General features: G+C 38.2%; 1 protein-coding gene and 2 pseudogenes across 4 annotated transcripts in view; all 3 read right to left on the minus strand.

Annotated features, from left to right (window-relative positions):
* The window catches only part of RFWD3 (ring finger and WD repeat domain 3), an 85,125-nt gene that overhangs the window by 50,734 nt on the left and 8,542 nt on the right, over nt 1-25,849 (minus strand). For all 4 annotated transcript variants that reach the window (XM_077133020.1, XM_077133021.1, XM_077133019.1 and 1 more), the window contains exons 2-3: nt 22,754-23,180; nt 11,255-11,454 (exon numbers count right to left, since the gene is read on the minus strand). In XM_077133020.1, the coding sequence (XP_076989135.1) occupies nt 11,255-11,454; nt 22,754-23,178 (625 nt within the window). In that variant the 5' untranslated portion in view covers nt 23,179-23,180. The remainder of the gene's footprint in view (nt 1-11,254; nt 11,455-22,753; nt 23,181-25,849) is intronic.
* Nucleotides 8,478-9,290, minus strand: LOC143659741 (RNA-binding protein EWS pseudogene; annotated as a pseudogene).
* On the minus strand, nt 9,418-10,624 carry LOC143659999 (RNA-binding protein EWS pseudogene; annotated as a pseudogene).

Consider the following 25,849-nt stretch of genomic DNA (forward strand, 5'->3'; position numbering starts at 1 on the left):
GTAAGCGAGTAGATACAAGTGAAGGTGGTTTACTAGTGGGTCTGTAAGTATAGTGTATTGATATTTCTTTTAGTCTTCAGTACATTAGAGCAGCTAGAAATAAAAAACTAAAATTGTGGAATTGTAACCCATACCAAAGTCTGAAATGTGTTCTACAATTAACTGCTGCAATCTACATTGAAATTTACTGCTTTTTTTGTATATGCTATTTTTCACAAAAAACAAAAAGAGTATAATAGACAAGACAGGATTTAACAAATGAAAATGACTACTGAATCAATATTTTGATATTCCTTTTTGTCTCGTCTCTTGGAGCAGCTAGAAAAAAAATGAAAAATCATGGACCTGCAACCCATACCAACTTTAAAACTTGTTGTATAACTACCTGTTAAAATATACTTGGAAATTTATTGATTTTTTCGTACATGTTATTTTTCACAGTTAAAAAATTACATTTTCCTGATGATTCATGAAGTCTTTATATATATATTTATTGCTATTTGGATACTCTCTTTTGGGAGCACTTTTCAAACCTTTTGTCCTCTTGTCTACTATGTTATAGGAGAGGTTATTTACATAATCCTAGATAAAAGGACTTTTTCAGACACATATATTATGAATATCTTTTACAGTCTGTGCATTGCCATTTTACTCTTAATGACTTTCAGTGAACATAAATTCTAAATTTGGGGGGAGGATGCATGGTCTGGCAATTGAAACCAAGTCTCCTGCATGGAAAGCGAGCATTCTACAACCAAACTATCCTCTGCACCCATAAATTGTAAATTTTAATTTAGTTGAGAATTAAAATATTTTTCCTCAAAAATCAGACGGGGTTTCTTTTCAACTTTGATTATAGTCATTTGTTTATTTCATTATATTGAGTCTAATTTACACAACATAAAATACACCTGGTTTAAGTGTATAATCCTGTGATTTTAGTAAACACAGTTATGCAACCATTATCAAAATCCAATTTTAAAACTTTTCCATCAACCCCCAAGATCTCTCATGACTATTTAGAGTTGTTTCCTGTTTGCACTTGGAAACCTAGGCAACCACTAATCTACTTTCTAAGCGGAATGACTGATTCAGTATTTATGGTTTACTGCCACACAAAAAAACTTATAAAATTTTTTTAAATTTTATTTAACTTTTTGTTATTAATTTTAAAAATTAATAAAAAACATTAAGATATCATTCCAATTGACATATAAATCAGGAATTCTTAATATCATCACGTAGTTGCATATTCATCATTTCTTAGAACATCTGCATCAATTTAGAAAAAGAAATAAAAAGATAATAGAGAAAAAAAAGATTATACATACCATACCCCGTACCCCTCGCTTTCATTTACCACTAGCATTGCAAACTAAATTTATTTTAACATTTGTTCCTCCCTATTATTTATTTTTATTCCATATGTTCTACACTTCTGTTGATACAGTAGCTAAAAGAAGCATCAGACAGAAGGTTTTCACCTTCAGAGTCTCGTTGTGAAAGCTGTATCATTCTTCAATCATCATCAAGAAACATGGCTACTGGAACACAGCTCTACATTTTCAGGCAGTTCCCTCCAGCCTCTCCGCTACATCTTGAACAACAAGGTGATATCTACTTAATGCATAAGAATAACCTCCAGGATAACCTCTAGACTCTGTTTGGAGTCTCTCAGCCATTGACACTTGGTCTCAGTTCACTCTTCCCCCTTTTGGTCAAGAAGGTTCTCTCAATCCCTTGATGTTAATTCTCAACTGATTCTAGGGTTTTTCTCAGTCCCTTGATGCTGAGTCTCGGCTCATTTCAGGATCTCTGTTCCACGTTGCCAGGAAGGTCCACACCCCTAGGAGTCATGTCCAACGCAGAGAGGGGGAGGGTGGTGAGAGTGCTCGTGATGTTGGCTGGAGAGAGAGGTCACATCTGAGCAATAAAAGAGGCTCTCTTCGGGGTGACTCTTAGGCCTAAATTTTAAGTAGACTTAACCTATCATTAGTGGGATTAAGTTTCATATGAACAAGCCCCAAGACTGGGGGCTCAGCCTATAGCTTTGGTTGTCCACACTGCTTGTGAGAATATCAAGAATTCAACTTGGGGAAGTTGAATTTCTCCCCGCTCTCATGATTCCTCAAAGGGGGCTTGCAAATACTTTTCCAGTCACTGATCAAATTACTCTGGGATTCATCAGGGCATCACTCTGGACAAACCAACAAAATCTCATGTCCTACCTGAGATTCCAAGTACTTAGGACATTCAATCAAACTATCTACATGAGTTATATTAGGAAACGCTCTGGTCAAAATATAAATTTCATAACAAACATTTTTTGCTTTATTCTCACACATAAGGTGACATTTTAAAGTATTAATTACCATGTATTTTCAGCACCCTGCAATAATGACATTCCTTTGTTCTTCCTCAAGCAAAAACATTTTTTAAAATTTGTACATTGTACATTTCACTATTATTATACACTCTAGGCATTCGTAGATTATATCACCTCGATCTTTAACATCTATCTTTCTTTCTGATTTCATTTATGTCCCCAGCCCTCCTCCCTCTATCATTCTCACACCCAGCTTCATTCAGTGTTTTAACATAATTACATTACAATTAGGTAGTATTGTACTGTCCATTTCTGAGTTTTTGTATCCAGTCCTTTTGCAAAGTCTGTATCCCGTCAGCTCTAATTACCCAATATCGTACCTGATTTCTATCTCCTGATGGTCTCTATTACCAACGACATATTCCAAGTTTATTCATTAATGTCAGTTCATATCAGCGAGACCATACAGTATTTGTCCTTTAGTTTTTGGCTAGTCTCACTTAGCATAACGTTCTCAAGGTCCATCCATGTTGTTACATACTTCAAAAGTTTATTCTGTCTTAAAGCTGCATAATATTCCATCGCATGTATATACCACAGTTTGTTTAGTCACTCGTCTGTTGATGGACATTTTGGCTGTTTCCCTCTCTTTGCAATTGTAAATAACGCTGCTATCAATATTGGTGTGCAAGTGTCCGTTTGTATCTTTGCCCTTAAGTCCTCTGAGTAGATACCTGGCAATGGTATCGCTGGGTCATATGGCAATTCTATATTCAGCTCTTTGAGGAACTGCCAAACTGCCTTCCATAGTGGTTGCACCATTTGACATTCCCACCAACAGTGAACAAGGGTGTCTCTTTCTCCACACCCTCTCCAGCACTTGACACTTTCTGTATCGTTGATAATGGCCATTCTGGTGGGTGTGAGATGATATCTCATTGTGGTTTTGGTTTGCATTTCTCTAATGGCCAGGGATGTTGAGCATCTCTTCATGTGCCTTTTGGCCATTTGTACTTCCGCTTCTGAGAACTGTCTGTTCAAGTCTTTTTCCCATTTTGTAATTGGATTGGCTGTCTTTTTGTTGTTGAGTTGAACAATCTCTTTATAAATTCTGGATACTAGACCTTTATCTGTTATGTTCTTTCCAAGTATTGTCTCCCATTCTGTAGGCTGTCTTTTTACTTTCTTGATGAAGTTCTTTGATGCACAAAATTTTAATTTTGAGCAGCTCCCATTTATTTATTTATTTCTTCAGTGCTCTTGCTTTAGGTGTAAGGTCCATAAAACCGCCTTACACCTAAAGCAAGAGGTGCTGTTTATGGTCTTACTGTTTTATGGTCTTAGACCTAATGTTTAGATCTTTGATCCAATTTGAGTTAACTTTTGTATAGGGTGTGAGATATGGGTCCTCTTTCATTGTTTTGCATATATATGGATATCCAGCTCTCCAGGAAACATTTATTGAAGAGACTGTTCTGTCCCAAATGAGTTGGCTTGACTCCCTTATCAAAGATCAAATGTCCATACATGAGAGGGTCTATATCTGAGCACTCTATTCGATTCCATTGGTCAATATATCTATCTTTATGCCAGTACCATGCCGTTTTGACCACTGTGGTTTCATAATATGCCTTAAAGTCAGGCAGTGTGAGAGCTCCAGCTTCGTTTTTTTTCCTCAAGATACTTTTAGCAATTTGGGGCACCCTGCCCTTTCAGATAAATTTGCTTATTGGTTTTTCTATTTCTGAAAACTAAGTTGTTGGGATTTTGATCGATACTGCATTGAATCTGTAAATCAATTTAGGTAGAATTGACATCTTAACTATATTTAGTCTTCCAATCAATGAACATGGTGTGCCCTTTCATCATTTTAGGTCTTCTGTGATTTCTTTTAACGGTTTTTTGTAGTTTTCTTTGTATAGGTCTTTTGTCTATTTAGTTAAATTTATTCCTAAGTATTTTATTCTTTTAGTTGCAATTGTAAATGGAATTCGTTTCTTGATTTCCCCTTCAGATTGTTCACTGCTAATGTAGAGAAACACTACAGATTTTTGAGTGTTGATCTTGTAACCTGCCACTTTGCTGTATTCGGTTATTAGCTCTAGTACCTTTGTTGTGGATTTTTCAGGGTTTTCGACGTATAGTATCATATCATCTGCAAACAGTGGTAGTTTTACTTCTCCCTTTTCAATTTTGATGCCTTGTATTTCTTTTTCTCGTCTAATTGCTCTGGCTAGAACTTCCAACACAATGTTGAATAATAGTGGTGATAGTGGACATCCTTGTCTTGTTCCTGATCTTAGGGGAAAAACTGAAAGCTTTTCCGCATTGAGGAGGATATTAGCTGTGGGTTTTTCATATATTCCCTCTATCATTTTAAGGAAGTTCCCTTGTATTCCTATCCTTTGAAGTGTTTTCAACAGGAAAGGATGTTGAATCTTGTCAAATGCCTTCTCTGCATCCATTGAGATGATCATGTGATTTTTCTGCTTTGATTTGTTGATATGGTGTATTACATTAATTGATTTTCTTATGTTGAACCATCCTTGCATACCTCGGATGAATCCTACTTGGTCATGATGTATAATTCTTTTAATGTGTTGCTGGATTCGATTTGATAGAATTCTGTTGAGGATTTTTGCATCTATATTCATTAGAGAGATTGGTCTGTAGTTTTCTTTTTTTGTAATATCTTTGCCTGGTTTTGGTAGGAGGGTGATGCTGACTTCACAGAATGAATAAGGTAGCTTTCCCTCCTCTTCAATTTTTTTGAAGGATTTGAGCAGGGTTGGTACTAATTCTTTCTGGAATGTTTGGTAGAATTCAACTGTGAAGCCGTCTGGTCCTGGACTTTTCTTTTTGGGAAGGTTTTTAATGACTGATTCAATTTCTTTACTTGTGATTGGCTTGCTGAGGTCATCTATTTCTTCTTGAGTCAAAGTTGGTTGTTCATGCCTTTCTAGGAACTTGTCCATTTCATCTACATTGTTGTATTTATTGGCATAAAGTTGTTCATAATATCCTGTTATTACCTCCTTTATTTCTGTGAGATCAGTGGTTATGTCTCCTCTTTCATTTCTGATCTTATTTATTTGCATCCTCTCTCTTCTTCTTTTTGTCAATCTTGCTAAGGGCCCATCAATCTTATTGATTTTCTCATAGAACCAACTTCTGATTTTACTGATTTTCTCAATTGTTTTCATGTTCTCAATCTCATTTATTTTTGCTCTAATCTTTATTATTTCTTTCCTTTTGCTTTCTTTGGGGTTAGTTTGCTGTTTTTTCTCCAGTTCTTCCAAGTGGACAGTCAATTTCCGAATTTTTGCCCTTTCTTCTTTTTTGATATAGGCATTTAGGGCAATAAATTTCCCTCTTAGCACTGCCTTTGTTGCATCCCATAAGTTTTGATATGTTGTGTTTTCATTTTCATTTGCCTTGAGATATTTACTGATTTCTCTTGTAATTTTTTCCTTGACCCACTGGTTGTTTAAGAGTGCGTTGTTGAGCATCCACGTATGTGTGAATTTTCTGGCACTATGCCTATTATTGATTTCCAACTTCATTCCTTTATGATCCGAGAAAGTGTTGTGTATGATTTCAATCTTTTTAAATTTGTTGAAACTTGCTTTGTGACCCAGTATATGGTCTATCTTTGAGAATGATCCATGAGCACTTGAGAAAAAGGTGTATCCTGCTGTTGTGGGGTGTAATGTTCTATAAAAGTCTATTAAATCTAGCTCATTTATTGTAATGTTCAAATTCTCTGTTTCTTTATTGAGCCTCTGTCTAGATGTTCTGTCCATTGATGAGAGTGGGGAATTGAAATCTCCAACTATTATGGTAGATGTGTCTACTTCCCTTTTCAGTGTTTGCAGTGTTTGCGTCATGTATTTTGGGGCATTCTGGTTCGGTGCATAAATATTTATGATTGTTATGTCTTCATGTTGAATTTTTCCTTTTATTAGTACATAGTATCCTTCTTTGTCTCTTTTAACTGTTTTACATTTGAAGTCTAATTTGTGGGATATTAGTATAGCTCCTCCTGCTCTTTTCTGTTTGTTATTTGCATGAAGCATCTTTTCCCAACCTTTCACTTTCAACCTATGCTTATCTTTGGGTTTAAGATGTGTTTCCTGCAGAGAGCATATAGAAAGATCTTGTTTTTAAATCCATTCTGCCAATCTATGTCTTCTGATTGGGGATTTCAATCCATTAACATTTAGTGTTATTACTGTTTTGGGTGGTACTTTCCTCTACCATTTTGCCTTTTGCATTTTATATGTCATATCTAATTTTCCTTCTTTCTACACTCTTCTCCACACCTCTCTCTTCTGTCTTTTCATACCAGTCTCTAGTGCTCCCTTTAGTATTTCTTGCAGAGCTGGTCTCTTGGTCACAAATTCTCAGTGACTTTTTGTCTGAAAATGTTTTAATTTCTCCCTCATTTTTGAAGGACAATTTTGCTGGGTATAGAATTCTTGGTTGGCAGTTTTTCTCTTTTAGCAATTTAAATATATCATCTCACTGTTTTCTCGCCTCCATGGTTTCTGCTGAGAAATCTACACATCGTCTTATTGGGTTTCCCTTGTATGTGATGGATTCCTTTTCTCTTGCTGCTTTCAAGATCCTCTCTTTCTCTTTTACCTATGGCATTCTGACTAGTAAGTGTCTTAGAGAACGTCTATTTGGATCTATTCTCTTTGGGGTACTCTGGACTCCTTGGATCTATAATTTTAGGTCTTTCATAAGAGTTGGGAAATTTTCAGTGACAATTTCTTCCATTAGTTTTTCTCCTTCCTTTCCCTTCTCTTCTCCTTCTGTGACACCCACAACACGTATATTTGTGAGCTTCATATTATCATTCAATTCCCTGAGTCCCTGTTCATATTTTTCCATTCTTTTCCCTATAGTTTCTGTTTCTTCTTGGATTTCAGATGTTCCATCCTCCAGTTCACTAATCCTAACCTCTGTCTCTTGAAATCTATCATTGTAGGTTTCCATTGTTTTTTTCATCTCTTCTACTGTGTCTTTCATTCCCATAAGTTCTGTGATTTGTTTTTTCAGACCTTCCATTTCTTCTTTTTGTTCACTCCTTGCCTTCTTCATGTCCTCCCTCAATTCACTGATTTGGTTTTTGAAGAGGTTTTCCATTTCTGTTTGTATATTCTGAATTAATTGTTTCAGCTCCTGTATCTCATTTGAACTATTGGTTTGTTCCTTTGACTGGGCCATATCTTCAATTTTCCTGGTGTGATTTGTTATTTTTTGCTGGCGTCTAGACATTTAATTACCTTAATTAGTTCATTCTGGAGATTGCTTATCTTATCCTGCCCAGTATGTGGTGTTTTTCTGCCTGCGGGTCCCATCAGCAAAAGATGTTGTGGCTCCTTTAACTTTGGAAGGCTCTCCCTGCTGGGGGCTTGGTGGAGACAGAAGAGAGTTTGTAGGCTGGTTTTAATGGCTTCAAATTGCCAAGCCCTGGGGTCTGAATTCCTTGAGAGAGGGATTCCACCTAAGTTGGGTTTCACCCCTTCCCTGGGGAACAGGCGGGAGACAGCACTGAACGCAGTCTGTTTCTGCCTATGCCTGGAGCAGTTGCAGCCCAACTAGTCCCACCGCTGAATCCAGAGGCAGTCAAGCCTCCGTAGAAACAGCCACAGAAACTTCTGTTTCATCCCCTTTCCTCTTTTTCGGTTAGCCCAATAAGCAACCTCCGCCTTGACCAGTTTCGCCTGAGCTGGAGGCCTATTTTTAGTAGTCAGAATTTGTTTATTAATGCCACAATTGGTGTTTGGTTGGACTCAGTCCCTGCTACTGTTAGAGTCTCTTTCCTTTCCCTCTGGGAAGCCGCCTGTGGGGGAGGGGTCCCGGCCACCGCAGCTTGGGGAACTCACGGTTCCAGAGACTCGCAGCCGGTCCAGCTGGTCCAGACTGGGGTACGCTGTGTGTCTGGTCACTATCATGGCTCCAGGAGGTATTCTGTACTGTTTCTGGTTACTTAGTAGTTGTTCTGGAGCATGAACTAAAACGCGCACATTGCTAAGCCGCCATCTTGGCCTCTTAAAATTTTTTTAGGTAGTTTTCTTTTATTGCTTCTAGATTTCAAAATACTCCCTACTCCTGGGTTTTAAAAGAATCCACTCAAATTTCTCTAATAAAAGGATGGTTTCATTTTATACATTAGATCTCTGTTCCACTTTTCCTGGTGTTCCTCTCCCTGCATGCCACCAGAACCACCTCTGCCCTGGTCAGTCCCTGGAATTGGAAGGATGGTGGGAAGAAACCTCAGGCTTAGGGCCTTACACTGGTTAAATTCTATATTCCAGGCGAAGTTCTAGTTTCCAAATCCTGGATCAGGACACTGCTGGCAGTGATGGACATTTCCTTCTCCAGTTGGGTTCCCCTGAAAATCCTAGGCCCTCTTGAGGGGCCTCCACTATTTCCTCCATGGCCTCCCATGAGAACCATTGGTTCCCAGGACCCTCTGCACCCCCACAGATTAGGAATGGCGTCCCTCTGCCCTTGCAGAGTGGCATACCACCTCCTATGTTTCATTGGAGGGTTCTTCTGTGCAAGAAAGACTTTAAGTTTGCTACCTTGAAAATCTTTCCTATCAAACTACCCCACAGCAGCCTCGACAGTCCAGGGTTTTGCATATGCCACTGTGGTATTGCCTTTGGGCTTCCCCACTTCCTTATCTAGATAGATGTGGATCATGGGTTGTCCAGGTCTCTAGTTCATCTTCACAACCTCACGATGCTTAAAGAGGCCCATCAGATCACCTAGTCAACCTGTCATTTAATCCTTACACATAAATTGCAGTCTTGTCAGTCTTCATCTTGATCTATAGATGGGCCTAGTTCAAAGTTTGGTCCTAATCCATGGGTCCACCAGGCTTATTGAAGCTACCTTGCTCTCCAGCGCTTATTCCACCATGTCCTCCTCCCTGCCCACCTATGCTCATGGCTCTATGATCAAATGTCCCTCTTCTCCTGCCTGGTTATCAGGGTCACTCATGCTTCAGTTCTCTCCTGGTCCAGAAAATCCCACAGACTCCGGCCCATAAACCCCATGCTAGTAGGATGGTCCTGTCAGAATGAATTCTGCTGCTTAAAGCTGCTGTTTTGTTGGTTATATTTACTTGGAGTCTGGCTATAGGATTCAGTTTTTTGCGGGGAGGAGTGCCTAGATAGTGGGAGGCTGTTACCCACAGTTGCTCTGTTGACCATAGCTACTCTGCTGCCCATAGTTGCTCAGCTGCTCATAGGTGTTCTGCTGAGAGTAACTGCTCTGATCATAACCAGTCAGCTGTATAGAGGAATAGCTGGTAGGAGGATAGGATGAAGATACAGTGACTGGGGGTAGTTCCAGGTACCTGAGGATAATCGATTTCTCTGTCCATATTCTAGGATAGGCTGGTTATAACCTCCTGTGCTAGACTGAAGTTGACTAGTCTCAGCAGGTTTGCTACTGTTCTGTGGTCTTTCAGATTTGGTGGCTGCTAGCTGTTGCTTTTAGGTTGAGTAAGCAGGCCAAGTGCCATATGTGGACTGAGCTGCACAGGAGGCTTAGGTAGTGTTGACAGTAGTGGTCATATTGTAAGCACCAGTGCCATACCACTGGACAAGCTGGCTGTAAGCCTGAGAGGCAGTCGGAGAAGTATAACCAGGAGGAGGTTTTCCATAAGAAGATGCATAGGCAACCTGCCCATGGGTTGCAGTGGTCTCAGCCTGCGTACAGCTGACATCAGTGGGCTGTCAATAGGTCCATTAACTATACTGCCCATATGTCTGGATGTTCTGTGCATGTCCTTGAGTGGGCTGGGCAGCTTAAGCACTGTAGCTCTGCTGAGCTGTAGCTTAGCTGTAAGTACTGTAATCCGTGAACCCTATTTTCTCTCCTTTCTCCTTGTTCTCTCAACCACTGTTTTTATTTGTTTGTTTTAAAAATACTTTTATTGACAAATCTTCACACGCATTCAGTCCATACATGGTGTACAATCAATGGTCCACAATATCATCACATAGTTGTGCATTCATCACCACGATCATTTTTTGAACATTTGCATCACTCCAGAAAAAGAAAGAAAAAGTAAAAACTCACATATCCCATACCCCTTACCCCTCCCTCTCAGTGACCACTAGTATTGCAATCTACCCAGTCTATTTTACTCCTTATCCCTTCTATTATTTATGTGTTTTTTAATCCTTATTTTTTAACTCATCTGCCCATATCCTGGATAAAAGGAGCATCAGACATGAGGTTTTCACAATCACCGAGTCACACTGTAAAAGCCATATTGATATACAATCAATCATCTTCAAGAATCAATGCTACTGGAACGCAGCTCAGGAGTTTCAGATACTTCTCTCCAGGCACTTCAATATACCATAAACTAAAAAAGATATCTATATAATGCTTAAGAATAACTTCCAGGATAAGTCTTGGCTCTGTTTGAAATCTCTCAGCCACTGAAACTTTGTTCTGTCTCATTTCTCTCTTCCCTCTTACAGTCAATAAGGTTTTCTCAATCTCATGATGCCAGATTCCAATAAATCCTGGGAGTTCTGTCCCACACTGCTGGGGAGATTTTTACATTCTTTCAACTAGTGTTTTTTAATGTCAGCAAAATATCTATTTTAGGAATTTCTGCCCACCAACTAAAAAATGAAGTTCCACTTGCACTGAGTGGCAGCCTACAGAGGGTGTTAAATTTACAAAAATTTTTTTTAAATAAGACTACTTTTTTTCTCAGAGAAATTGAAAGGGATTGTAAAATGCCATTACAAAGTAATTAACTTACTGGGTCACAAAGCACATTAAACTGTGAGGTAAAATAAGCCCTCTTAACATAATTATGGCCAGGAAAAGCTCTGTAAGTTTTCTGGATGTTAGACTTGTGAATCCAAACATGGGCAAAAGACTCACCTTCCAGAATGACTCTCCCAGATTCCTCTGTCTGGACAACCTCTTCATACTCTGTGGAGCTGTCACTGTCAGATTCGGAACTACTTGATACCTGCAAGTCTTCAGAGACAAGACTCCTAGTGTCTGAATGGTCAGAGGCAGCTGGGAAGGGAGGCTGGGTCCTGCTCACTTGAAAGTAAGCATCCAATGGGGCTCTTGATCTATGTATGCAGAAAGATAACAGAATTATCATGCAATGGACTATCATCACTAGAATAACCCACAATAATTTTTTAAACATTTTTTATTATGAAATATAATATGCAGAAAAATGATAAATTTCTAAGTATATGTTAAAAAGCAGCTATAGAAAAAATTTCAAAGTATTGTATGGTTTACAGCTCCACACTACAGTTATTTCCTTCCAGCTGACCCCCTCCCCCACGGGTACAGCAGGTTGGTTCCCCGAGGAGAAAAGAAACAGACTCTACTAATAGCAAGGAGTTAGCTCAACCAAGCTCCAACTGCAAAATTATTGACAAATTCTAATAGCTGAAAACAGGCCCTGAGCACAGACAAACCTAGTAAGCACTAAAGGAACCAGGAGTTTTTTGCCTGGCAGAAAGAGGGTGTGGTTGGCAAAAACAAAACAAAACAGAGGCTTTTTAAATTAGATAAGCCTAAACTGAAAAAGGGTTAAACTCCAAGAAAAGGGGGCACACAGAGCTGAGGGACACACAGAGGCACGTGCCAACTCCAGCTCTTGACTAGCAAACCTGGCAAGCTGGGGTTCGGCTCTGAAAGACTTTTGTCCACCTCCTTTTTTTTTTTTTTTTTTTTTTTTTAACACTCTCAGGCTTCAGGCAAGGACAGAATTAAGGCATGTCTGAAACACAAGTAAATAGATAAATGGAGACAGTTCCCTAAAGGGTGTATCTTCCCTAAGAAAAGGGGGTGGGGCCTGGCTGAAGTGGTAGCCTTCCTTCAGAGAATTCAGGTTTCAAGGGCTGGAAACAGAAGCAACCTAAGCCTGCCCTTTACCTCTACCTCTGTCCCAACCACACCACTGGCAGGGAGAGGGTGCTGAAATCAAAGGTACTGCATCACTTTATGCTGGTGGGAAGCTGCAGGCAGACAAGTGTAACATGCTGGGCAGGACAGGAAAGGCACAGTCTAGAGACATCACAGGAAAGTGTGACAATCTTCTGGGTCTCACCCTCAGGGAAACTTCATACTGGCTACTCTCTCCTCCTGAGATGTGGATCTGTCTGGCCTGGAAAAATCTGACTGAGACTGATCAGATCTGAGGAGACCCCCCTCAAAAAAAGGTTCCATATACACAGGGCAAAAAACAGAAAAATAAAAGCTGAAAAATTCTGATCAGTTTAACAGAACCTATGCTAGAAGTTGAACTGAATGACAGAGAACAAAGCTATCCAACAAGAAAACCCTAGGTAAAAGAGTGAAAAAAAAAAAACCCTCCAGAATAAACTGATTAAGAAAATTAAACACCTAGACACCTGTAAAAAAAAAAAAAAGAGCCATACTAGGAAAATCAAAGATATGGCCCAAAGGAAAAAATTTACATTTCAAATGAGATATTCAAAATGAAACAACTAATTCAGAATGTTAGAGCAGACATACAAAATCTCATTAAAAAATGAAATGAAAGAGTTGCGGGAAGATACGGCAAAAGAGTTGAAGGATACAATAACAGCATTCAGTGAACACAAAGAAGAACTTGAAAGTCTAAAAAAACAAATCACAGCACTTATAGGAAGAAAAGGAACAAAAGAAGAGATGAAATAAAACAATGGAGACCTACAACAGTAGATCCGAAGAGGCAGAGACCTACAACAGACTTGAAGATGCAGAAGAAAGGATTAGTGAACTAGAGAACAGGACATTTGAAAACTGACACACAAAAGAAAAGGGAAAAGAACAGAAAAATATGAACAGGTTCTCAGGGAAATGAATGACAACACGAAGCACAAGGATATACATGCTATGGATGTCCAGAAGAAGAGAAAGGAAGAGGAGCAGAAAGACTAATGGAGGAAATAAACATTGAAAATTTCCCATCTCCTACGAAAGACATAAAATCATAGATCCAAGAAATGCAGCATACCCCAAACAGAACAGATTCAAACAGACCAACTCCATGACACTTACTAATCAGACTGTCAAATGTCGAAGACAGAGAAAATTTTGAAAGAAGCAAGAGAAAAGTGATCCATCACATACAAGGGAAGCGCAATAATACTGTGTGGATTTCTCAATAGAAACCATGGAAGTGTGAAGGCAATGGTATGATATATTTAAGATTCTGAAAGAGAAAAATTGCCAACCAAAAATTCTATACCCAACGATACTGACCTTCAAAAATGATGGAGAGATTAAAATATTTTTAGACAAACAGTCATTACGAGAATTTGAGATTAAGAGACTGGCTCTAAAGAAATAGTAAAGGTGGTACCATAGGCAAATGGGAAAAGATAGGACAGAGAGGTCTGGAGAAGCGTGTAGAAATGAAGACTATCAAAAAGAGGGGGAAAAAATTAGATATAAGACATAAAATCCAAAAGACAAAATGGCAGAAGGAAGTACTGCTTTTACAGTAATAACATTAAATGTTAATAGATAAAACTCCCCAATCAAAAGACACAGACTGGTTAGTTCTATTTCTTTTTCTATTGTCTTTTTATTTCTTTTTCTGAATTAATACAAATGTTCTAAGAAATGATGAATATGCAACTAAGTGATGATATTTTGAATTACTGATTATATATGTTGATGTTTTATTTGGTTTCTTAATTTTTTAAATTAATAAATAAATTTAAAAAAAAAAAAAAAAAGACAAAGACTGGAAGAATGGATTAAGAAACAGGACCCAGCTAGAGATTCACTATAGACCCAAGGACAAAAACAGATTGAAGGTGAAAGGCTGGAAAAAGATATTTCACACAAAGAACAACCAGAAAAAACAAGGGGTAGCGATACTAAAATTCAACAAATTACGACTGCAAATGTAAAACCATTAAAAGAAACAAAGACAGATATGGAACTGCAGAATATGCATTTTTCTCAGGTGCTCATTTGTCATTCTAAAGGATAGACCACATGTAAGGTAACAAAGCAAGTTTCAATAAATTTTAAAAGATTGAAATTATACAAAATACTTTGTGTGTTCACAATGGAAATCAATAATAGGCAGAGGGCCAGAAAATTCACAAATATATGGAAGCTAAACAACATACTCTTAAACAACTGGTGGGTCAAGGAAGAAATTATAAGAGAAATCAGAAAATATCTCAAGGCAAATGAAAATAAAAACACAGCATAACAAAATGTATAGGTTGCAGTAAAAGCAGTGCTGAGAAGCCTATATTTAAAAAGAAGACTAAAAAATCAAGGAATTAATTGTTCACATGAAGAATAGAAAAAGAAAAAGCAAACTAACTCCAAAGCAAACAAAAGGAAAAAATAACGAAGAGTAGAGCAGAAATAAATGAAACTGAGAATATGGAAGGTTAGAATGTGTTCATGGATTGGAAGACTAAATATAGTTAAGATGCCAATTCTACCCCAATTGATTTATAGATTCAATGCAATACCAATTAAAATCCCAACAACTTACTTTGCAGAAAAAGAAAAAAATCATAATGAAATTTATTCGGAAGGGCCAGGTGCCCCAAATAGCTAAAAATATCTTCAGAAAGAAAAATGAAGTTGGCGGTCTCACACTACCTGATTTAAAGCATATTACAAAACTACAGTGCTCAAAATAGCAAGGTAGTGGCATAAAGATAGATATACTGACCAATGGAATCAAAGTGAGTATTCAGAAATAGACTCTCAAGAGATATGGAAAACTGATCTTTGATAAGACAGTCAAGTCAACCCAACTGGGACAGAGCAGCCTCTTCATTAAATGGAAAACTGGATATCCATATGCAAAAGAATGAAAGAGGATCCATATCTCACAGCCTATACAAAAATTAACCCAAAATGAACCAAAGATCGAAATATTAGAGCTAAGACCATAAAACTTTTAGAAGAAAATATAAGAAAATATCTAATAAGTCTTGTGATAGGAGGTGGTTTCCTAGACCTTATATCCAAAGCAGAAGTAATGAAAAAAAAATAAATGGGATCTCCTTAAAATTAAACACTTTTGGCATCAAACAACTTTCTTAGGAAATTTAAAAAGCAGCCTAAGCAATGGAAGGCAATGTTTGGAAACCATATATCAGATGAGGGGTTAATATCCATAATATATAAAAAGATTCTATAACTCAACCACAAAAAGACAAACAACCCACTAAAAAATGAGCAAAAGACATGAACAGACACTTTTCAGAAGAGGAAATTCAAATGGCTAAAAGGCACATGAAAAGATGCTCAACTTCACTGGCTTAGGGAAATGCAAATCAAAACCACAATGAGATATCAACTCACACCCACTAGAACGGCCGTTACTTAAAACAAAACAAAACGGAAAACAAGCAGCACAGCAGAAGATGTGGAGAAAGAGACACACTTACACAAAGGTGGTGGGAATATAAAATGGTGCAACTGCTCTGGAAGACAATTTAGTGGTTCCTCAGGAAGCCAAGTATAGAATTGCCCTATGATCCAGCAATCCCATTACTAGGTATATATTTTGGAGGAACTGAAACCAAGGACACAGACATTTGCACACAATGTTTATAGCAGCATTATTTATGACTGCCAAAAGATGGAAACAGCCCAAATGCCCATCAATGGCTAAACAAGCTGTGGTATACACATACTATAGACTATTACACAGCTTTACAACAGAATAAAGTCATGAAACATGTAACGACATGGATAAACCATGAAGACATTATGTTGAGTGAAATTAGCTAGAAATTAAAAGACAAATACTGTAAGGTTTCACTAATATGAACTAACATTAATGAGTGAACTTTGAGAGCTAAAAGACAGGTTAACAGGACATAGAAAGAGGGTGGAGACTGGTACTCAGTGTTGAAGGAATACAGAATGTGCAACAGGACTGACTGTAAAAATTCAGAAAGGGAGAGAAAATACTATTTGATGGTAGCACAATAATGTAAGTGCACTGAATGAAGCTGAATGTGCATATGGTTGCGGTAGATGGGCTGAGGGCATGTTATGACACAGAAGGAAAAACAGAGGATAAAGACTGAGGTGGTATAACTTAGGAATGCTTAAAGCTGACAATGACAGTGATTAAATATACAAATAAAAGAATGTTTTTGCATGATGGAGCATAAATGAATGTCAACATTGCAAGGTGTTAAAAATGGGGTAATATACAGGAAAAAATACAATCAATGCAAAAACAGCATCTACAGTCAACAGTAACATTGTATTAGGCTTCCAATGAATGTAACAAAGGCATTCTGCCAAAACTCAATGTCAGCAAGCAGGGGTATGAGGGAAAGGTATGGGATTCTTTACAGAAGAAAAGGAAAGTTTTCATATAGATTATAGTGGCAAAAGCATGGCTATCTGATTACACCAGTAATCACTGATTTTTTACTTAGGTTGGATTGTATGATGAGCAAATTAAATTGTTTAAAAATGAACAGAGTGAAACAAGTGCTGGAAAAAATGTGGAGAGAAAGAGATGTACCTATTTACTGTTGGTAGGGAAGCTGAGAGGTGTAGCTCCTCTGGAGGGCAGTATAGTGTTTCCACAGGAAGCTAAGGGTGGAGTTCCCATATAATCCTGCAACCCCACTGCTAGGTATAGACCTGGAGGAATTCGGAGTGGGGACACGAATGGACATTTGAACACTGGTGTTTATGGTGGCAGTGTTCAAGATTCACAATGGAAGGAGGTGGCCTAAGGGTAAAATGACTGAGAAATGGAAGGGGGAACTGTTGTGTACACATATGTTCTAGTTTGCTAGGTGCCAAAAACAGAAGGGCCTTTAAAAAGGGGAATTTAGTAAGTTGCTAGTTTACAGTTTTAAGGCCGAGAAAATGTCCCAATTAAAACAAGTCTATATGAATGTCCAATCTAAGGCATCCAGGGAAAGACACTTCAGTTCAAGAAGGCTGATGAAGCTCAGGGTTTCTCTCTCAAATGGAAGGGCACATGACGAACACAGTCAGAGTTTCTCTCTCGTCTGGAAGGCACATGGTGAACACAGTCAGGATTCTTCTCTCATCTGGAAGGGCACATGGCAAACACAGCATCATCTCCTAGCTTCTTCTCCTGGCTTCCTGTTTCATGAAGATCCCCAGGAGGCATTTTCCTTCTTCATCTCCAAAGGTTGGTGGCTGGCGGACTCTGCTTCTTGTGGCTATGTCCCTGTGCTCTGCTCTCTCTTAATCTCTCCCATTCTCCAAAATGTTTCCTCTTTTATAGGATTTCAGAAACAAATCAAGACCCACCCAAATGGGTGGAGACACGCCTCCACCTAATTCCACTTAACAGCCACTCTTGATCAAATCACATCTCCAGGGAGATGATCTAATTACAGTTTCAAACATACAATATTGAATAGGGATAGAAGAAACGGCTGCCTCTACAAAATGGGATTAGAATTAAAACATGGCTTTTCTAGGATACATACATTTTCTCAAACCAGCACATTCCACTCTCTGGACCCTAAAAGAGACATGTTTTCCCCATATACCAAATACATTCATTCCATAACAATATCAGAGAACCTTAAACCATTCCAGTAACATTTCAAATACAAGATTAATACAAGATTAAAATCAGTACAAAATCTCATCAAAGTTAGGTACAAGTGTGATCCTGTGCTCAGGCAAATTCTCCTCTGTCTCTGGATCTTTGAAAACTCATAACAAGTTATCTGCTGCCAACATACAAACAAGGAACAGTCATAGGATACCTATACACATTTCCATAGGGAGGAGGGAACACAGGGGTCACCAGACCCACACAGTTTCAAAAACCTGCAGGGCAAAATCCACTAGATTTCAAAGTCTGAGAGTCATTTATATTTGGGGCTTCTGAAAGCAGCAGTCCCACGCTTTCCAAGGGCCTAGACAGAGGACTGCCTCTCTCTGAATAAAACCTTGGGGAACATTGGGGAGACCACCTTTTTCTCAGCTCTACTCTCTCCAAGCATCGGGGCTGTACCTGGGTTCTCTGCCATCTCCGGGGCACACGCTCAACCCCTCCATGTGGTGACAGCCAGGCTCTCCCCAAATCCCAAGGAATGTGCTTCAACCTCTCCAAGGCCTGAGGCAGCATGACTCTTCCACTGTAATGAGGTAGAAGGCCCATCCTCTGCCTTTGGGGCAAACTCACTCTCTCCATGGGCTTGGGTGGGTCCACTCTTCTGGCCCAAGGCTTCTTGACTTCAGACCTCAGCCTCCATGGTTTTGCCTCCAAAATTATTTTTCCGCCAATGTGTCCCTTCTCTGAATCCTCCCAGTCCAGATTGGCAGTGGCTCTGTTTATACAGGTCCCACAGCACTCTCATTGGCTTTCTATGCAGTAGCCTTGGATCATGCCCATCAGACATAAGGAGTTTCCACAGATCTTTCCTGGATAACTCCATGTCCAATCCTGGCTTTCTCTGAAATGGCTGACTGATTCCATGTATGGCAAATCCTTACATGGAGCACTATTCTCTGGGGTCTCCCTTCCTGGAAGCCCAGAATTTTCCAGAACATCAATTTCTCGTTTGTTTGTACCCAAGAGTTCAGTTTCTAGCTTATCTCTTTCCTGTCGCATTTCACTATAAGCTGTGAGGAGAAACCAAGCTGCATTTTCGACATTTAATTTGGAGATCTCTTCTGCTAAATATCCAAGTTCATGGCTTTTAAAATCAGCCTTCCAGCCAAAACCACTAGTCAACTTTGCCAGATTATCTGCCATTTTAAAACAAGGGTTGCCTTCCTTCTACTCTGTAATGATGACACACGTCTCATTTCGGTCTAGAGCCTGGCCAGAGGTATCTTTAGAGTCCACATTTCTATCAAGATTCTCTTCAAAACATTCTAGGCCTTCTCTATCAAGATCCTCACAACTCTTCCAGAGTCTTCCCCTTATTCTTTTAAAAGCCATTCCGTTTCTGGTATATTGCATTCTGGCAGATAGCAAACTAGAAGAGTTGGTGGCTGGTGGACTCTACTTCTCGTGCTAATGTCGTTCTGCCCTGCTCTCTCTGAATCGCCCATTCTCCAAAATGTTTCCTCTTTCATAGGACTTCAGAAACTAATCAAGACCCACCCAAATGGGTGGAGACATGCCTCCACCTAATCCAGCTTAACAACTACTCTTGATCAAATCACATCTCTGGGGAGATGATCTAATTACAGTTTCAAACATACAATACTGAATAGGGATTAGAATAGGTGCTGCCTTTACAAATGGGATTAAGATTAAAACAACATGGCTTTTCTAGGGTACATACATCTTCTCAAACCAGTACAACATACAATGGACTACTGAGTGGCTGCAAGAAGGAATGAAGTTGTTAGGCACGCAGTTAGGTAAATGAACCTTGAGAAGAGCATACTAAATGAAATATCAGAAACAAAAAGACAAATATTAACAAGCTTCACTCATATGGACTAACTATAATATACAAACTCACTGAAGTCAAGAGCATGGGTTATCAGGTTGGGGCCTACTGCAAAGGGTCCTAGATTATAAACTCTTAACAGCAGTCACATCTATTCTGGAGTTGTAACTTATTTCAAAATTGAGATACTGAGCTACCCGTGTATACCCTGAAACTTTGGATATTCATGTGACACCTGAGACTCAGAGTTAGAGCTCTAAAGCTATGAAAGTCAGCATTACCCCATAAAGCAACTGCCAAAAAAGTTGAAAAAGTGATCAGACTTCAACTAGAGGTATGAATGAAGGTGATCTGTATAGGACTAAGTTAAATCAGAATTCAGGGTAATACAATATGGTCTATATTTTAAAATTTCAACTTCTGTGTGAGACCAAAGGAAGAGATGTTTACTTGGTATGAAATTTACATTTTGGGTAGCACATTATCTAATTTAGCTTGTATGGTTGGTTTATTCAAACACCATAATTACATGGAATCTTGAATAGGGCATGACATTTTGTTGGTTTATACAGGTAATTTGATGCCCCGATACATTCCAGAGTAATTTGGGCAGAGGATAAAACGTATTTGCAAAGTCCCATTGGGAGACTGGGGAGAAAGGAGGAGATATTCAACTTCCCCATCTGTGGAATTCATGATATTTTTGCCCGCAGTGGGGACAACCAAATCAATAGGCTGAACCCTCAAAACTTATTCCTGCAATGGAGAAGCTAAACTTATAAGAGTCGCCCCTGGAGAGCCTCTTTTGTTGCTCAGATGTGGCTTCTCTCTCTAAGCTAACTTGGCAAGTGAATTCACTGCTCTCTCCCCTACATAGGCATGACTCCCTGGGGTGTAAATCTCCTTGGAAATGTGGGACATGACTCCCAGGATGAGCTGGGACCCATTATTATGGACTTGAGAAACTTCTTGACCAAAAGGGGGAAGAGAGAAATGAGACAAAATAAAGTTCCAGTGGCTGAGAGATTTCAAACAGCCAAGAAGCTATCCTGGAGGTTACTTGTATGCATTATATAGAAATCTCTTTTTTTAGTTTATGGTATACCGGAGAGGCTAAGGGAAATACTGAAACTACTGAACTGTATTCCAGGAGGCTTGATTCTTGAAGATGATTGTCTAACTACATAGCTTTTACAATGTGACCATGTGATTGTGAAAACCATGCATCTGATGCTCCCTTTATCCTGGGTAAAGGGAGCAAATGAGTAAAACAAATAAGGACAAAAAATAAATAAGCAGTGGGTAGTGGTGGTGGATAAGGTTTAAAAAATTGGGTAGACTGAGAGGGAGAGATAAGAGGTATGGATGTATGAATATTTTCTTTTTATTTCTTTTTCTACAGTGATGCAAATGTTCTAAAAATGATGGTGGTGATGAATACACAACTACGTGATGAGATTGTGAGCCACTGATTGTATACTTTGGATGGACTGTGTGTGAAGAGATCTCAATAAAAATATTAAAAAATAGAATGCAACTCAACAAAAGGTCAAATAATCCATTAAAAATTGAGAAAGGACTTGACTAGACAACTCTCCAAAGATAAACAAAAGGTCAATAAGCACATAAAAAGTTGCTTAACATCATTATCAGAGAAATGAAAAACAAAAATGGAAATGAAGTAGTACCTCATACCTGCTAGGATGGCTACTGTTAAAAAATAAATAAATAAATGACAAGAATTGGAAAGGATGCAGAGAAATAGGAATCCTTGTACATTCTCGGTGGGAATGTAAAATGATACAGATGTTATGGAAAACAGCTAGGTGGTTCCACAGAAATTTAAACATAGAATCACCAGATGATTCCACAATTCCAGTCTTAGGTATACACCCCAAAGAAGTGACAGGAGACTCAAACATAATTATACACCAGTATTCATATCAGCATTATTCACAATAGTCAAAAGATGGAAACAATCCAAGTGTCCAGCAACACATGAAGGGAGAAACCAAATGTCGTGTATCCATATGATGGAATACTACTCCGTCATAAAAAAGATGAAGTTCTGAGAAATGTAACAACATGGATGAACCTTGAAAACATTATGCGAAGTGTCATAAGCCAGATATAAGAGGACAAATATTTTATGATTCCACTTATATAAAATACCTAGAATAAACAAATTTACAGAGACAGAAAGTAAGAGTAGAGGTCAAGAGGGATTGCAGGGAGGGAGAATGGGGAATTATCACTTAAAAGGGTAAAAAGTTTCTGTTAGAGTAATGAAAAAGTTTAATGATGGAAATTGATGATGGTAACAGAACATTGTGAATGTAATTAATGCCATTGAACTGTCCACTTATAAATGGTTAAAATGACAAATTTCATGTCATATATGACATACCACAATAAGAAAAAAAAAGGCTTTGAGTAAAGAGGCAGGTTCAAACCAAACACTATGAAATGTTTACCATTCTGCAATACATTCTCAAGGCAGGAGGGCTAGAATGTTTCTCAATTACTTTAGTCAGGTAAGCTCTAAATTAATTTACATAAGGCTTTTCCAAATCCAGACTGCTCCTCTTCTAAAATCTATAGCATCACTAAGTACAGCACTAGTGAACAACGGATCTGGGGTGAGAGATGTGATCTTGCAAGATAAGAAATACGTTTTGGTGAACAAGACACACACAATCTGAAGAGCTAACCTCTATAGAAACTACTGCCAACAAACCAACCCCTCCAAGATTTCTGCCTTACTACTTTTCAAAGCAAATTACTATAATTTACCCTTGCAATAACTCTGTGAAGCAAACAAAATAAGAAGTTTTACTTCCATCTGATTTATGAAGAAATGAAAGTTCAGAAAGTTTACCTGGCTTGTCAAAGGTCACCACCTTCACTGTTCTCAGCAGTACTGAGACTCTGACCAGAACCTAAGATTCATAATTCCCAATCTGGCACCAATGCAACAATTTATATATAAATTTACATTTACCTGGCACTGTCTGCCCTCTGAGACCCTCTGTGCCTTGTCCTACGTGAAGCAGACCCCCTTCTTCTCCTTGCTCTTACTGGCCCCACAGTATGGTCTGAAGGTGGAGGTCTCAGGAATTCCAGCATGCCATGAAGCCTCTGTAGCCCAGTGATAAAGCTGTTCATTGAATTCAGTGAAGACACTTGAACAGTGGAGTTAACATCAGATTCCTGCCTATTCTCTTCTGAAGTTCCTGGATTGTTATTCTCTTCATTCTCTTCTCTAGAAAGGTCTACTTCCTCTGTCAGATCAATGGACACCTGTGGAGCAGGTTGGAGCAGGGGCGGTGTCACATGGCTACTGACCACTTCAGCAGAAGCAGGCAGTTCTGCAGCATGATGATCAATCTGCTCCTGAAGATTATATTCCATTGCTTCATGAGACATCACTGAGGAAGCAATATTTGTAAAAAGTATTAGTAAAATAGATCAAATATGTTATGCAGTTGATATAATATCTAATCTTTAAGAATTTCTATTTAAGATAATTCCAGGCAAAACTGAGGAGCTTAAAGACTTTAGTTCTTATTTTAAGTCAGAAGAGTATTGATACTCATGGACTTTCTTCTCCATAACAAGCACTAAAAAACAATTTCCAAGTTCACCCGTTGAAAACATGAAGTCATGTGACCACAACAAAAGCTTCTAAAATGTAGAGATCTTTAAAATAAAGGGATTGAACTACTAGACCTGAAAGTGATTGCCCAGATTCCTTGCAATTCATTGTATTGACCTCAATATGGACATTTGCCAAAAGCAAATGTAGCAAATGAAGCTATTTTTAATCTTAGTAGGCAATTTTCATCTTTCACGTTTATCTATGAAAGTTACAAAAGATAAACCAAGAAAAGCCACCTTTATACTTGAAAAATAAACTCAATTAAAAACTTAAAATGGAAATTTAATTTCTCCAAAGTAGCTGAGCAAGCTTTATATACCTCATTGCTTTTATTATTTTTGTTTCCTATCTCTAATTCTGTTACAGTAGTCCATTTAACTAATATTTATTAAGTACCTGTCAGATAACCCACAGAGACAAAGTCAGATAAACAAGAAACTGCCTGACTCAATCATAAATGTTTATGCTCCCAATCAAGGAGCTCCAAAGTACATGAGACAGACATTGGCAAAACTGAACGGAGAGATAGATGTTTCAACAATCATAGTAGGAGAGTTCAATACACCACTCTCCTCTATAGATAAAACAGACAGAAGATCAACAAGGAAATAGAGAAGTTTAATAACTTGATAAATGAATTAGACCTAACAGACATATATAGGTCACTGGACCCCAAAGCACAAGGTTATACATTCTTCTCCAGTGTTCACAGAACATTCTCCAGGATAGATCATAAACTGGGGCACAAAACAGGTCTTTATAAATATAAAACCACTGAAATTACTCAAAGCACTTTCTCTGATCACAATGGGATGAGGCTGGATCTCAATAACCACCAAAGAACTAGAACATTCACAAATATATGGAGATTAAATAACATACTCTTAAACAACCAGTGGGTCAAAGAAGAAATTGCGGGAGAAATCGGTAGCTATCTGGAGATGAATGAAAATGAGAATACAACTTATCAGTACTTATGGGATGCGGCAAAGACTGTGCTGAGAGGAAAATTTATTGCCTTAAATGTCCATATTAAAAAACAAGAAAGAGCAAAAATCAAGGACTTTTCAGGAAGCTAAGTATAGAATTGCCATATGATCCAGCAATACCACTGCTAGGTATCTACACAGAGGACATGAGGGCAAGGACACAAACGGACATTTGCACACCAATGTTTACAGTAGCATTATTTACAACTGCCAAGAGATGGAAACAGCCAAAATGTCCATCAAGAGACAAGTGACTAAGCAAGCTGTGGTACATACATGTGATGGAATATTATGCAGCTGTTAAGACAGAATAAAGTCATGAAGCATGTCACAACATGGATGGACCTTAAGGACATTATGCTGAGTGAGATTAGCCAGAAACAAAAGGACAAATACTGTATGGTCTCACTGATACGAACTGACATTAGTGAATGAACTTGGAGAATTTCAGTTGGTAACAGAGACCATCAGGAGAAAGAAATACGGTAGATATTGGGTAATTGGAGCTGAAGGAATACAGATTGTGCAACAGGACTGATTGTAAAAATTCAGAAATGGATAGCACAATATTACCTAAGTATAATACAATAATGTTAGAACATTTTTTTTTTTTTTTTTTTTTTTTTTTTTTTTTAAAGGAAAGACAGAGAGAAGGAAGGAAGGATAGAAGGAAGGAAGGAAGGAAGAAAGGGAAACATTTTTTAAACATTTTCTTGTTTTCTTGTATTCTGTTTCTCCGTTTTTGTTACATGGGCTGGGGCCGGGAATCGAACCGAGGTCCTCCGGCATAGCAGGCAAGCACTTTGCCCGCTGAGCCACCGCGGCCCGCCCATGTTAGAACATTTTAAAAAGTGTATAATCTGTCTCATCAAATAGTAAGAATTCGTTATGTAGTCTGTAGATGAGTCCTTTCTCAAATACATGTTTTGCAACTATTTTCTTCCAGTCTGTAACATGCTTTTAATTTTCTTCAGAATAGAAATAAAATTTTAAAAATCTTTAATTTTTGATGAACTCCAAACACAAACACACACACATACACACACACACACACACACAAAAAAAAAAAAAAAAAAAAAAAAAACAAATTGAGAACTTAACAGCAAACCTGGAGGAACCTGAGAAAGAACAGCAAACTCACCCCAAAGCAAACAGGAGAAGAGAAATAACAACGACTAAAACAGAGATAAATGAATGGGAGAATAAAAGAACAATAGAATCAATAAAACTAAAAGTTCGTTCTTTGACAAAATCAATAAATTTGATGTGCCACTAGCAAGACTGAAAAAGAAAAAAAGAGGATGCAAATAAGTAAAATCAGAAATGAGAAGGTGTGCGTTATCATAGACCCTGAACAAATAAAAGAAATCATGATGACTCAGATGAAATGGACAAATTATTGGAGACAACACAAACACACTACTCTGACTCAGGAAGAAACAGAAGATCT

This window comes from Tamandua tetradactyla, chromosome 16 (genome assembly GCF_023851605.1).
Source record: "Tamandua tetradactyla isolate mTamTet1 chromosome 16, mTamTet1.pri, whole genome shotgun sequence".
NCBI classification, from domain to species: domain Eukaryota; kingdom Metazoa; phylum Chordata; class Mammalia; order Pilosa; family Myrmecophagidae; genus Tamandua; species Tamandua tetradactyla.